The sequence below is a fragment of the Mus pahari genome, chromosome 20, assembly GCF_900095145.1.
Source record: "Mus pahari chromosome 20, PAHARI_EIJ_v1.1, whole genome shotgun sequence".
NCBI lineage: Eukaryota > Metazoa > Chordata > Mammalia > Rodentia > Muridae > Mus > Mus pahari.
In genome coordinates this window covers 45817889-45831888 of record NC_034609.1, presented here as the reverse complement: position 1 = coordinate 45831888, position 14000 = coordinate 45817889, and the positions used below count along the sequence as shown (strand labels likewise).

Sequence of the window (14000 nt, the reverse complement as noted above, 5' to 3'; positions counted from 1 at the left end):
CCCCTGGACACAGCTTCCTGTGTCACAGTCCCCTGAAGAACCCAACCAGCTCCTCCTGGGGGAGGGGTATCTCAGTCTCTGCCAGATGTTAAATCCCATCCTCTCATGCATTGGATCGACTTGCTGGCAGTGGTGTTGCTCAGGGTTGGGAAGGCTCTGGGCACATTGCTCGGCGTTGGGAAAGAGATTGGGTAGAAGGTGCTGCTTGAGGCTGTTGGAGCAGGGGCAGGGTTGCTAGCCTTTTCTTGGGGTGACAGGAGCGACTTCTCATTTCCCACACCCCGGGTGAAGACGTGCTTGCTCATAGTGGAAACCTGAGCCAATCTGGGAGGCTGAACTGGGCATCTGCTGCGTGTGGAGGACCTAGAATCTTGGCTGGCGTGAAGGTCAGGGTAGCCCCCAGGGACAGCGTAAGCCGGCCCCACAAATGTCTGTCTCTGCAGCCACTTCCAGTGTATGAGCCCTACCACCCTCCTGCCTGGGGTACCTGAGGTGAAGGGACTCCCCAGTACCAGTTTGCATATCTGTAGAAAGAGTATAGTGCCCATGAGCACAGAATAGTTACAGGGACAGAGCGGCAGCTGCATAGTACGCCGGCCACCATCATCATCACTGTCATATGGGTCACTGGCATTGCCGCTGTGTGTACTTATAACCATCAAGTGCAATTGTTATGCCTTGCCCTCACGGTCAATCACCGCTCTCCCACAGTGATGAACGGTAGCAGCCACTCACCCACGGCCATCCACGGTGCCCCGTCTACACCCAATGGCTTTAGCAACGGCCCAGCCACCTCATCCACGGCTTCGCTGTCCACACAGCACCTGCCCCCGGCATGCGGGGCACGGCAGCTCAGCAAGCTCAAGCGTTTCCTCACCACCCTGCAGCAGTTCGGCAGCGACATCTCACCCGAGATCGGGGAGCGCGTGCGCACGCTGGTGCTGGGCCTGGTGGTGAGTCTACGCCCCTGTTCCCCATGACAGCTTCTGCCTCAGGCTCCATCGCGATGACCACAACCCCATCATGCTCTGCCCAGCCCTCAAGCCAGGCCTGGAACCTCCCCAAGGTGTGGGTGGGACATCGGGTCAGTAGTGCATGGGAACCTCTAGATGGGACGGTCTGTCTCTCCGCAGAACTCAACTCTGACGATCGAAGAGTTTCATGCCAAGCTCCAGGAAGCCACCAACTTTCCACTGAGACCATTTGTCATCCCCTTTCTGAAGGTAAGCGAAGGCAGCACCTCCCAGGCAACAGGGACGGTTGATGTATGCAAAGGCCCTGGAAAAGGAGGGAAAGCCACTTTGGAATGGCTAGAGAATCCAGTGTGGGAAATGGGCGTGCAGAGGATGAAAAATGGGCGATGGACAGGCAGGCGTGTGCCTGGACCGCAGGGTGACAGAAGATGCTGTGCCAAATGCAGACTGGGGGCCTCACAAACGACGGCGATGCTCTGCTAGGTCCCTTTGGCAGAGCAACCAGAGCCGCTGAGCATAGCAGACTCCTCAGCCCAGCCCGCACCCTCGGGATGAGGAGCCATGTTTGTTGATGAGGGTTGCATGGTATTTCGGTTGGTTGGGTTCTGTGGGCTCTTTCGGTTTGGTTTGGTTTTTGTCCGCGCCGAGGGGTGATCTCGTCCCCGCTAGGCAGGTGTCCCGCTGCTGAACTGTGGCTCTCGCCCTTTTTGAATCTTGAGGCAGGGTCTCACTAAGTTCCCCAGGCTGGCCTTGAACTCCGTCCCCCTGCCTCAGCCTCCAGCAATTGGGGTTGCAAGGGTGCACTACCAGGCTTACTGAGAAGCTTGTGAGCCAGGTCCTCACGTTGGGGTTGTGACTCACTGTAGCTCTCCACTCTGAGAGGAGAGAGGGTGGTGTGCTTCCAAATGGGTTTGCCCACGCGATTACTTTCCGCTTAGACCTCTCAGGGAGATGCTAGCTCGCCCACCCCTGAGGGCACCCACCTCCACTTACACCAGAGCCCTGGTTCCTTGGTCCTGCACGCCTGTGCTCTGCTTCAAAGTTCAAGGTCAGACCATGTAAAGGATGAGCTCCCACGGAGCTACCTAGAGGTACTGGCCCGGCTCCTCTCTTCTGTACTCAGCCCCTGAGGCTGGAGTCCTCCATTCTCACAGAGCAGCTACATCAGTGAGTTTTTTTTTTTTTTTTTAAAGATTTATTTATTTATTATATGTAAGTACACTGTAGCTGTCTTCAGACACTCCAGAAGAGGGCGTCAGATCTTGTTACGGATGGTTGTGAGCCACCATGTGGTTGCTGGGATTTGAACTCTGGACCTCTGGAAGAGCAGTCGGTGCTCTTACTCACTGAGCCATCTCACCAGCCCCCATCAGTGAGTTTTTAAACTGCCCAATTTAGACCAAGAATGGATTATAAGGCTCTCTGCACAGATGCCCTGTTGACCCATGAGAGGGAGAAACAGCCCTGACTCTGTCAAGTTAATAAGCAGGAAAGCTGAAGCCTTCACTTTCCCGGCTGGTAGAGATCCAAGGCCAGGTTCAAGCTTGGATCTGTACAGTTCAGAGTCCCCACAATATTCACAGTACATGCCCCACCAGCCGCACCCTCTCTGGCAGCTGATAGGGGGACCCCACATGACACTCATATCCACTCCCTTCCTCCCTCCCACCCACACCTTGCTGGGCTCACACTGGAGCTAGTGACAACAGAGAAGCTGCGGGTGCCAGCGCGTGGGCCCACCTGGCAGTCATTTTGGTGTGCGTTGGAGGCCCCATTCTCCTCACCCTCCGCATACTGCCGACTCTGCCGCCGCCTGTCTTTGGGATGCCATACGCCTGCTTACTTTGTCAGAGCCGGTGTTTGCAACAGATGCTCTGTAGCATTAGCCGCCCCGTCTGTGCCTGGAATATCCCAGCTTCCATTTCCTGTGGTCCTTACCCACAGTCCCCTTCCTACCTCACCTAGTACAGGATCCTAAAGCAAGCACTAGGTGGGACACCTTGCAGGGCACTGCCTCCTCAAGGGACCTCCTCCGTTTCATTTCTCTATGCCCGAGTTGGCTGTTTAGGGGCTAGCCTGCTTCATAGCTCACCCAGGACCTCTGCGTCTTGTCGTTAGGAACACTGGGTGGTACTTCTGCCTCCATGATATGGAGCTCCTGGGGTGGAAAAGCCAAAAGTCAAACCTAAAAATACAAGATCCCAGCTAATATTTCTGACCTTGTTGCCAGAGCCCACTCAGTCCTGTCAAAGAGGCATGGTTACTTTGCCAGTACAGCAGGGCCCAGCCTCAATGGTCTTGAAACAGACAGACAAGCTCCGGGTGCCTCCCCTGCCCTCACTGGGTGGGGTCCCCTCTTGGCAAGGCAGAAAGCCACCAGAGCACCTTCCTGAATAGTTATGGACATCCTGGCCTCTACAGTGATTCTCATGGCTGCCCCTGGAGATGGCTGGGCAAGGTGTGGCTGCGCAGAGCCTGGCTCCAGTGGCAGGGCCCTCTTGGGTCCTTTCCTAAGCAAGATAAAGCTGTCAGCCACACAGGTGATAGGAAGCTCTGGGTTAATTCACATGGGGCTCACTGGAGTCTACCCCACCAGGACATCCAGAGCTCTGGTCTGCCGATGAGACAAGAGGGCTTGTATGATCACCCCAAGACCACAGGACTCCTCGGTAGCCCAGCCAGGGTGAGGTGCACCCAGTCTCATTCAGCAGCTTGCGGTGGAGAGGCTCTGTAAAGCAAAGGGAAGTGCTACAAAAACTCAGGACTTTGCTGTTCCTCTGGTGGTCCTAAGTGTGTGCTATGTGTCTTTTACCAGAGTCCCATCCAGAACAGAGATGGTTTAGGTTTTTTTTTTTTTTTCTGGGCATCAAAATCTCCACGCCAAGTGAAGTTGGGGCCCAGACCACCCTGCGACCAGCTTGGTGTGCCCTCTGAATAATAAGTCCAGCCTGGGACTTCTGAAAAAGAGTGGGGACTTGTTCTTTCTGGATGAGAAGTGGTCCTGGATCTCCAGCTAAGGGCTGCCGTGTATCTGGACTGTACAGCGGGACTACCTGAGCCTGGGTCCCCTCCACTCTGCCCCACATCCGCCTCCATGTAGCTGGACAGTGGAGTGTTACAGAAGCCACCCCACCCGAGGCTCTAGCTCCCAGCTGGCCCCAGCTGGCCAGGACCCCAGATGTTCCCCCACCCGAACAGCAACCAGATGGTGCTCATGCCCAGCCCCCACCCCACCATGCTGGCCAAGGAGAGGGTGGGGGACTGGTGAGGGAGGTGACTCTGGACCACTGAGACCTCCCAGGGCCTCATCCCAGCCCATGCTTCTGACGTGGTCGGCAGATGGTGGGCTGGCCCCTGTTCAGCTATCCAAACAGAAAAACAGGCCTGGCAGCCATACCGCTCCACAAAAAAAAAAAAAAAACGTATCGGCTGCCTGATGGGCCGGGTGGATGCGCCAACAGAGGCTGAGGAGGCGGAGGCTGGAGAAGGCTGCCCTGGCAGCTTTGAAACGCATGGGAAAGTTTTCAGTTGTGTTTATTTACAAATACTTAGAACTGCTGGCTCTCCCAAGAGCCTGCCACTGGGCCCCTGTCCAGCATGCTGAAGGCCAGCCTGACACTCTTCCCCGCAGCCGTTCGGAAAAGGCTGACTACCAGCAGGGCATGCCCGGAGACCCTTGCCCAGCACTGGAGAGAAGCTCACAGACATGGAGTCCGTGAGCTCCGGTGGCTTCATCTGCAGATGCAGAGTCTAGAAGTGATGTCATGGCTGAGGCTTGGGTTCACGAAGGTCATATTCCTTATGTGCTGCTGTCCCAGGTTCCATCTGTGAGCTTTGTTTAGGGCTGAGACTGGAAAGGGAGAGGCAGTGGGGAGAGGAGTTGGGTCTGTGGGGCTTCTGGCCAGTGTGTTTGGGGGGGGAGGGTAGAGCAGAGACCCTGTAGCAGCATAGCACCTTTTTGACATCGCTATCCCCCTCCCCTCCCTCTCCCTCCCCCTCTCATGCAGGCGCATATATTAGGTTGCCTGCCCCCTCTTAACCTTGCTTTCTTTCTCCACGACAACAATGCTATGGTACCTGCATAAACGGGGTACAGGTAGGGAGTATTGGCTGCAGACAGCACTCTAGGAGGTGAAGTCCCTACATTATGGTGTGTCCAGCGGATCCCAGGCCTGTCACTTCCCACTGTGCTGTTAGAAGGCAAAAGGGACCTAAGGGACCCAGAGCAGCCCCAAGTCACACACAAGCAGTTCTGGGCTGTCTGCTCCGAACAGGCTACGTGGGTTTGCACCCCAGCTGTCAGTCAGCCATGCCTAAAAACCCCTGTCCTGCCCGCAGGCTAATCTTCCGCTGCTGCAGCGCGAGCTTCTGCACTGTGCCCGCCTGGCCAAGCAGACGCCCGCCCAGTACCTGGCCCAGCACGAACAGCTGCTGCTGGACGCCAGCGCCACCTCCCCTGTCGACTCGTCCGAACTCCTGCTGGAAGTCAACGAGAACGGCAAGAGGAGAACACCTGACAGGTACCGCCTCTCACAAACCCACAGGACGGGAGGTGACCCAAGGTGGCCTCTTCCTGCCCATCTGCCCCTGCCGCAGCTCTGCCAGACAGCTGGCCCGGTCTGTTGTCTGTAGCAGGCTGATCAAGCGCTGCTAACCCCGCTGCGTGCTGCAGGGACAGGCTGGTGTGTGGGCGACTCTGGGTTCTACAAGCATATGCTGCTCATTTAGCTATGGACCCCAGGGGCCTCTGGAATCCCTGGAGGACAGCAGCTCAGGGAGGAGACTGTCCGCCAGAATTCACTTTTCACTGTGCTGTGTGTAAACCCTGAGTGACCTGGAGCCTAAGGCCTATCTATGGTGGCTGGACTGGACTGGACCCTTTGACGGGCCATAGAGATACTGGTCCTACCCCCATACCACAGTGGGGACCACACCTGGCCATGGGATCCTGGGTGTCTCCCTCTGTCCATTCTTCACCAGGAGCCCCAGAGGAGGTCTGAGCAGGGGGGGGGGAAGGGCCAGAGCACAGTGGGGTTCCTCTGAGTTTCTGCTTCTGCCCGGTCTGTCTCTCCTTGCCTCCATTATCATCCTCTATCCAAGACTAGGGCTGATGTCCATTGGTCACCTATTTTCTTGGTCAGGACCAAAGAGAATGGGTCAGACCGGGACCCTCTGCACCCCGACCACCTCAGTAAGCGGTCCTGCACCCTGAGCCCCGCCCAGCGCTGCAGCCCCAGCAACGGGCTGCCCCACCCTACGCCGCCCCCGCCCCCGCACTACCGCCTGGAGGACATGGCCATGGCCCACCACTTCCGGGACTCCTACCGCCATCCTGATCCCCGAGAGCTACGGGAACGCCATCGGCCCCTCGGTAAGCGGTGTGAGAGGGCTGTCGACCGCTCGAGGTCTGAACACATAGTATGGAACCTGCGTGTCCGTGAGCCCGTGCCCATGTTTACGCCTGCACATGCTCTTGTTGGAAAGAGTCTGCACGCATTTATTTAGGGGTTCAGCCAGCACCTGCCTGTACCTGCGCTCTAGCGGAGGACACTGAAGCTGTCAGCAACACCTCAGCTGTCCAGCAAGGAAGCGGGTAGAAGGAGCCAGCAGCCACCCCCGCGCCCATGTAGCCTAACTTGCCCCTCCAGAGACAAGTTCCCCCCTCCTCACACACTGAATAGCATTACAGTAGAGGACCCTAGTCCTAGGGATATCCTTCTGCCCTGGGCAGCCTGAGGCCACAGTAGCTGAATGCAGAAGTGACCCTCAAGTGGGCCACGTGAGCTCTCTGTGCCTCAGTCTCTTTCTTTGTCAGAACAGGGATTACGTGAGGATAGCTTATTGATAGAGCACCTGGCACACACTCTACCCCAAGGCCCAGCCACCGATGACAAGGACAGCAGCTGACACGGAACACGTGCCACTGATCTCACACGCTGTCGTTTCCCATTCTGTACCCACACCTCAGAGGAAACCGAAGTCCAAGGAGTATGTGTGGGGCAGCCATGGGTGTGCACAGCAACACTCTGCAGAAACCCAGAGATGGCCATCCCTGCCATACCCCGGTGTGTTGGCACGTAATGTTAGAAATGACCGTGCAGGGTCACTCGGAATGCCAGTAGGGTCCCAGAGCAGGGTCAGCAGAGGCCTCTCCCTACCCCCACACCGTGGAAGCTTCCAGGGCTTGGTCCTAGGCAGCAGATGACAGTGTCTGGCTCACCACAGCCGGGTCAGGCAGGTGCTAATTCCCACCCGCTTCTGCTAATGCAAAAATAAACGCCAGCTGTCGCACAGATCTCAGCCTCTATTTTAGTTTGGGCGTTGGCACAGGCCCCTCGTGGGCAGCCAGGGAGGGTGCTGGATGACGGCTGTGGCCACTCCCTGCCCTTCTGCAACTCAGGGAGGCATTTCAGGTTAGGATAGCAGGAGGTCCTAAGGTGCTGAGGGCTGCTTAAAAGAGAGGCTCGGCCCCCCAGGAAGTCTGGGTTGGTGACAGGTCACCTGCATAGCCTCAGTTAGGACACTGGGAGCATTTGACATTGCAGGAAAACCAAGACAGGGCCATCATGTTCCCCATGCCCCAGCCAGTGGCCACCCACACCCTGCCACACCCCATTTGGTCAGTCATTCCCGGGGTTACAGATCTAGAGACTGGCCTTACAACCAACACCGCCTCCTCCACTTTCTGCCTGGTAACTGTGGGCACACCCCCTCAAGTTTATCAGGTCAGCTTGGGGCTTTTCCTTCTAACTACTTATTATGCAAGAACTAGACAGGGTTGGGAAACTGAAGCAAGGAGTGACAACATAAGGGCCCCAGGATCTCACGGAGAATGAACCATCCTGGATTATTACTTTGATCCTGCTGCAGGTAGATCTGATCCCAAGATTGAACTGGTGGTGGTGGGGGGCAGTGGCTGGTAAACACCCAGGTCAGAGTTCAGCCTGGGACACAGAGGTAAACACAGCACGCCATTTTTCTCCATGGAGCTGACAGTCTGGGAGCAGGAATAGTAGAATAAACAGGGAGATCTTGTACCTAGAGACCAGAGACACACGGCCTGAGGAATTCCAAAGACTGCGGCTGTGGCGGGGCCCCTTGGCCTGGACTTTGAGGAATGCATAGGAGTACAGCTATCTGAGAGGAAGTCATAAACACACTTAAGTTAAGCAGCTGCCCAGAGGCCCGGGGAGGTTTCTGGGCCATGATAAGAGAGACCTTTAAAGTGAGTTCACCTAGAGAGCTGCCTATCAGAAATGGGCGAAGCGAGAGGAGCTGGGTTAGAAGGTTAGTGGGAGGCAATGAGTCACTGAGGCAGAACAGAGGTGGCCTGGTTTGATTCCTGACCCCCCCTGGTGTAGGAAGTAGGAGGCACCTGGGAGTAGGGGCAGGGCCTGAGATCCAGGTCAGGGCTTAGTCATCCACATGGGGGCCTAACTGTGTGTGGCCTTTTCTGCAGCCATGCCTGGGTCTCGGCAGGAAGAAGTGATTGATCACAGGCTCACAGAACGTGAGTGGGCGGAAGAGTGGAAGCACCTCAACACTGTGAGTGCCCAGGTGGGGTTGCCACAGGCCGTCATGACTCCCAGAACGTCTGCACAAGGCTGGGGTGGGGGGATCCGCACTGAGACTGGGCTCCCCTGGGTTCAGCATCTCCTGGTAGGACCCACCGGCATGCCCACTGGCTGCCCGCCCTTTTATGTGAGGGTCATTATCCATTGTTGGCCTGTCAGGATGCTGCCAAAGAGTAGGGACAAGGATGCTGAGCCATGCACACTGGCTCTTCCTCCTCTACCGTTTCCTGCTCAGACACTTGCAGAGTTGAGCCCCAGCGACGCAGGACACCCCTGGTCAGGCCAGGTGGACCACGTCTTGATGTTCCCAGGAACCTCCATTCCCCTGGCCCTCTTGCACCTTTCTTGGCAATGAGAGTTTTGAAGGAAACACCCCCAGCCCCTTCCACCCCACCATGCATCCAAAGACGCTCCCATTCAAGTCGGGTGCCCACAGGCACTGGGAGTCATTTCACTGTCTGTGGGGAGCCAAGGTATAGATTTCTGTGCCCCGCCTTCAGGGACGTTGAGCTGGCTCCCTGACCACCCCCTCCATATTGGATGGCCACATCTGGCCACAGCCCCGGTTCCAACATCCTGAAGGCCCTGCCACCCGCCCGCAGCTTCTGAACTGCATCATGGACATGGTGGAGAAGACCCGGCGATCCCTCACCGTCCTGCGCCGGTGTCAGGAGGCCGACCGCGAGGAACTCAACCACTGGATCCGGTGCTACAGTGACTCTGAGGAGGGGAAGAAGGGACCCACCCCCATCTCTGCCCGGTCCCTTAACAGCTGCAGTGGCCCTGAGGGGTCTCAGCTAGGTGTGTACCAAGGAAGAACATGGAGGACCTGTAGCGAGAGGTTGCTAGCCCTAAAGTCTGTAGGATGCCACTAATTCTTCAGAAAGCTAGCCAATGCTCAGTCATTACTTAAACAGGGAGCCTCACTTGGTAAGGGGGGCCTTTCCTGTGGCATAAAGATGTGCCTGGCCTGCTAGGGAGCCTGGACCTCTCAGATTCTGGTAGGTATAGGCCAGGCTTCGGAGGAGGCACCCGAGGGCTTCTATTTACCCATCCACCACAGCGGTGACCACAGAGATGGGGGGTAGGGTGGTCCGGGATATGCCCAGATCCCAGCCTGAATCCATGTTCACTGTCTATAGAGTACGCCACTCAAATCCCCCTATCCCCCTGGTGGCACGTGAAGCCCTCATTCCCAAGATGAAAGATCCTTCTTGCCTTCAAACCCTGTCCAGAGTGGGAGGGAATCCAGTGTGGAAGAAGGCAAGTGATGACCCCACTTTGTGTGTGACACTGTACCCCCATCCCCTTATCCCAGATGTTCACCGGGACTTCACGCCCAGGACCCTGTCTGGCTACATGCCTGAAGAGATCTGGAGGAAGGCTGGTGAGTAAAGACAGACCCTGGGAACAACCGTTAAGAAGTGTCTGGGACTCAGATGGTCTCCACATGCAGCAAGTTTGGGATTGATTTACACATTGGGTCTCACACAGGGGTATATACAAAATGTGTGCATACATGCACACATGCACAGGCACACACAGACACACACATACACAGAGCGAGAGCGAGAGCGAGAGAGAGAGCGAGAGAGAGAGAGAGAGAGAGAGAGAGAGAGAGAGAGAGAGAGAGAGAGAATATGAATCAGGTATTTACAGCCAGGGTTCACACAGTGTACCTCTGGCTCCCTATGGGTAGGCCTAAACTGATCTGTTCTCAAAGCAGATCCCTCACAGCAATGACATGCCTGACGCCTGTTAGAACAGACTCCTGGACACATGCTACCAGAACATGCTAGCAGAACATGCTTCCAGAACATGCTAGACCATACTGTGGGTAGGAACTGGCCCTCACCCACTGAAGATGCACACCAGAGTAAGAACCATGACGCCGGCAGGTGGAGCTTGAGCTTCAGAAAGTTTACCCATGGCTCTGTTCCTCATGACCAGGGTTACACATGTGTGCCCAGGACTCACACACTCACCCACATACATACCTTTCAGCAAAGGAGTAGAGTCATTGACTTGTACCTTTGTGTGCACACACACAATGTATGGTCGGCATGTGTGCAAAGAGGGTCCAGAACCGCAGGGGAGCCAGCCTGAGTGACTGCCACCCTACGTTTGTGCTTCACAGAAGAAGCTGTGAATGAAGTGAAGCGCCAGGCCATGTCAGAACTACAGAAAGCCGTGTCTGATGCGGAGCGCAAAGCCCATGAACTCATCACCACAGAGCGTGCCAAGATGGAACGAGCCCTGGCGGAGGCCAAGCGACAGGCCTCGGAGGATGCCCTGACGGTCATCAACCAGCAAGAAGACTCCAGCGAGGTAGGGCCACCAGCCTCCAGGTGCACTGCAGTCTGTGAGCTGACCAAACACCACACTTGTTCAACCTCCAGGCCTCATGAGCTCTCTGCTCTCGGTGCCCATGGCTGTCACAGGTGCCACAAGCAAACGTGCAGTCTGTTCAGCTCTGACTGTCAGTAAATAGAGCAGGAGAGACACGTGAGGCCTGTTGAGGTGTCCCTCAGGCCCTCCCAACCTGCAGGAGCAATAGCTAAAGGTCCAGAGAGTAATGGATTATCTGGGGTCTGACACATGATGGAGCTCACATTCTGCTGAAGCCTGTTGATGTCAAACCCTCTGTTCTTAACTTGTGAAAGCAAGAGGTTTAGGAAAGCAGGGCAGTGGTGGCGCACATCTTTAGTCCCAGCACTTGGGAGGCAGAGGCAGGCGGATTTCTGAGTTCGAGGCCAGCCTGGTCTACAGAGTGAGTTCCAGGACAGCCAGGGCTACACAGAGAAACCCTGTCTCAGGGGAAATACATACATACATACATACATACATACATACATACATACATACAAGAATGTTCTCCTGTTTTGGGGCTGGCAAGATGGCTCAGCGGGTAAGAGCACTGACTGCTCTTCCGAAGGTCCTGAGTTCAAATCCCAGCAACCACATGGTGGCTCACAACCACCCGTAATGAGATCTGATGCCCTCTTCTGGTGTGTCTGAAGACAGCTACAGTGTACTTATGTATAATAATAAATAAATCTTTAAAAAAAGAACAAGAAGAAGAAGGGCCAGGTCTCCAGGGGCCCACTGCCTTGGGGCCCACTGGTCCACCCTATTAGCCCAGTTGATTAGCCAGTGAGAGACCCTGTCTTAAAATAAGGTTGACAGTGCTCAGGAATAAAATCAGCTACTGTCTTCACGCCCCCACATGCATATATCTCCACGCACTTGTGTGCACATCCACACAGCATACATGATCTCGGGATCTCAGAGCTGTCATGAGATGGGCAGAGCCGACCAGGGTGTTGGGTATTTGGGAGTGAGGATAGTACTAGATGTGACATCTAAACATACCCCGGGGAAGGGGCGTAAAGAGCTCTCCTCGTGGAGAGTCCAGGTAGGCTTCCGTGAGTGGAGCAGGGAAGCTGGGGAACAGCTGGAAGGGTGAGGCCAGAGACTTTAGAAGCCAAATAGAGACAAGAAGTGGGCTAACCACCCAGCTTCATGGCCCTGCCACCTTCCAAGGATCTCCAGCCATCCCTTCAGAGGAATATAGTCAGAAAAGGGAATTCTGGTCCATAGCCGCCTCTCCTCCCAATGGAACTGCTTGACAGCTCAGTTTCCTCTAGGGGCCTTGAGTTCTTTTCTTTCCCTGGGTCTTGTCAGCTGGGAGTGGATGCATAGCTCTCCGTGCCACACACACACACACACACACACACACACACACACACACACACTCCTTTTCATCAGTGAGCAGGATATCTGGGCACGTGGGGTCTGTCCTATTCTGACCGTCTTCTTTGCCCTCCTCTACATCCAGAGCTGCTGGAACTGCGGGCGCAAGGCCAGCGAGACGTGCAGCGGCTGTAACGCTGCCCGATACTGCGGGTCCTTCTGTCAGCACAAGGACTGGGAGAAGCACCATCATGTGTGCGGCCAGAGTCTGCAGGGCCCCGCAGCTGCAGTGGCTGACCCTCTACCCGGACAGCCTGACGCCACTGCCAGCCCCAGCGAAGCCGGCTCGGCAGGGCCCTCTCGTCCCTGCTCTCCGGGGCCACCAGGCCCGCTGGACGCTGCTGTGCCCCGCTGACCTCCAGATCTGACACCCAGCCCATGGACGCCATGCCCTGCCAACCTCCAGGCCCCGCCGTGGCCCGCCAGTTGCCTGGAGCTGGGCCGCATGGAGCCACTGCTGCTGCTGCTTCACTCCAAAAGAAAACACAGATCTAACAAAACTGCACCCGTGCAGCCCTTAGCTCCCTGACAAGGTCTGCCGGGACCTCTACAGCCTCTGGTCGTCGCAAGCACCCTCAGCATTGCAGAGCTTCAGACAGTGGCACCAGCAGGAGAGTGGCCAGCTCCGCCGCTGTCTGTCCCGTCTGTGTCCGCCGCTGTCTGTCCCGTCTGTCTTTCTGCGTCTGCCTCTGTGTGTGTGTGTGTCTCTTGATGTCTTCGTCTCCTGCCGTTTCCCTGACTCTCCTGCGTCTCTGTAACGTCCACACGATCTCTCTGTCATCAGAGAAACCTAATTGGTAGCTTTTCTTTTCCATGAAGAGCTTTTGGAGGTTTTGTTTTGTTGGCAAACAAGCTACTTAGCAATGGACAAAGAAGACTGTGGGGTTCTCCCCATTGCTCATGAGTAAGGGAAGAAACTGTGATTTTTTCTCTCCAGAGTTGCTGTATCACCCAGCCAGCCCCAGGGGGATCAGCGTACACACAGCAGAGATAATGAAAGCAACTGCAATTTCCAACTCAAGAAGCAGCTTTTGTTTCAGGTTTTACTTCAAACTCTTTGGCTTTAAGTGAAAAAAAAAAAAAAAAAAAGGAAAAAAAATCCAAAAAGTTTTTTTTTTTTTTAAGCAAAAGAAACACACCTGTAAACTACCTTGCCAGCTAGCCAGCCAAGGATGCCAGCTGCCAGCTAGCCAGCCAAGGATGCCAGCTGCCAGCTAGCCAGCCAAGGATGCCAGACACACCTCGCTCCAAAGGAAGCCCAAAAAGCAAACTCAAGAAATCAAAATCCAAAATTTATTTTTATCACTGCCAAAGTATTTTCTTCATGGTCTTTCCACCCTGGGTTGGTTTGGATGTCAGTCTTTGATTTGGGTTTTGATTTTGTTCAGGGGGCGTTGGGATGCTGGGATTTGGTGGGTCGGGCCAAGAAGAAACCTTTTGTTCCTTTTTGACTAGTGGGCAGCATCCTTGCTGGACAGAGCCGTCGGCAGCAAGGCCACGTGACCCTCAGCACCGCATCTGGAAGCCCCAGTCAGTGTGAGCCTGGGCGTTGTGTGCCCTAGGGCTATGTCCATGCGTCCCTACACGCAAGGGAGGCGCCTCCTTCCGTCTGTCCCCACACCTTCCTGGGACTTCTCATAAGTCATTTCCACTTGTGAAAAAAAAAAGTGCTAAAGTGTTCTTCCCAGAGAGAGCACAA

At 55.5% G+C, this 14000-nt stretch overlaps 1 protein-coding gene across 6 annotated transcripts in view; it reads left to right on the top strand.

Annotated features, from left to right (window-relative positions):
* Cbfa2t3 (CBFA2/RUNX1 partner transcriptional co-repressor 3) overlaps nucleotides 1-13390 on the top strand; it is a 48572-nt gene extending 35182 nt beyond the window's left edge. For 4 of the 6 annotated variants that reach the window (XM_029532575.1, XM_029532572.1, XM_021220088.2 and 1 more), the window contains 9 exons: nucleotides 712-953; nucleotides 1134-1223; nucleotides 5313-5494; nucleotides 6116-6345; nucleotides 8434-8519; nucleotides 9151-9349; nucleotides 9867-9935; nucleotides 10686-10876; nucleotides 12387-13390. In XM_029532575.1, the coding sequence (XP_029388435.1) occupies nucleotides 712-953; nucleotides 1134-1223; nucleotides 5313-5494; nucleotides 6116-6345; nucleotides 8434-8519; nucleotides 9151-9349; nucleotides 9867-9935; nucleotides 10686-10876; nucleotides 12387-12656 (1559 nt within the window). In that variant the 3' untranslated portion in view covers nucleotides 12657-13390. Of the gene's footprint in view, nucleotides 1-711; nucleotides 954-1133; nucleotides 1224-5312; nucleotides 5495-6115; nucleotides 6346-8433; nucleotides 8532-9150; nucleotides 9350-9866; nucleotides 9936-10685; nucleotides 10877-12386 lie in introns of all 6 variants that reach the window. The other 2 variants (XM_029532573.1, XM_029532571.1) reach the window with 1 other exon arrangement.
* Nucleotides 13391-14000: the final 610 nt, after the last annotated feature.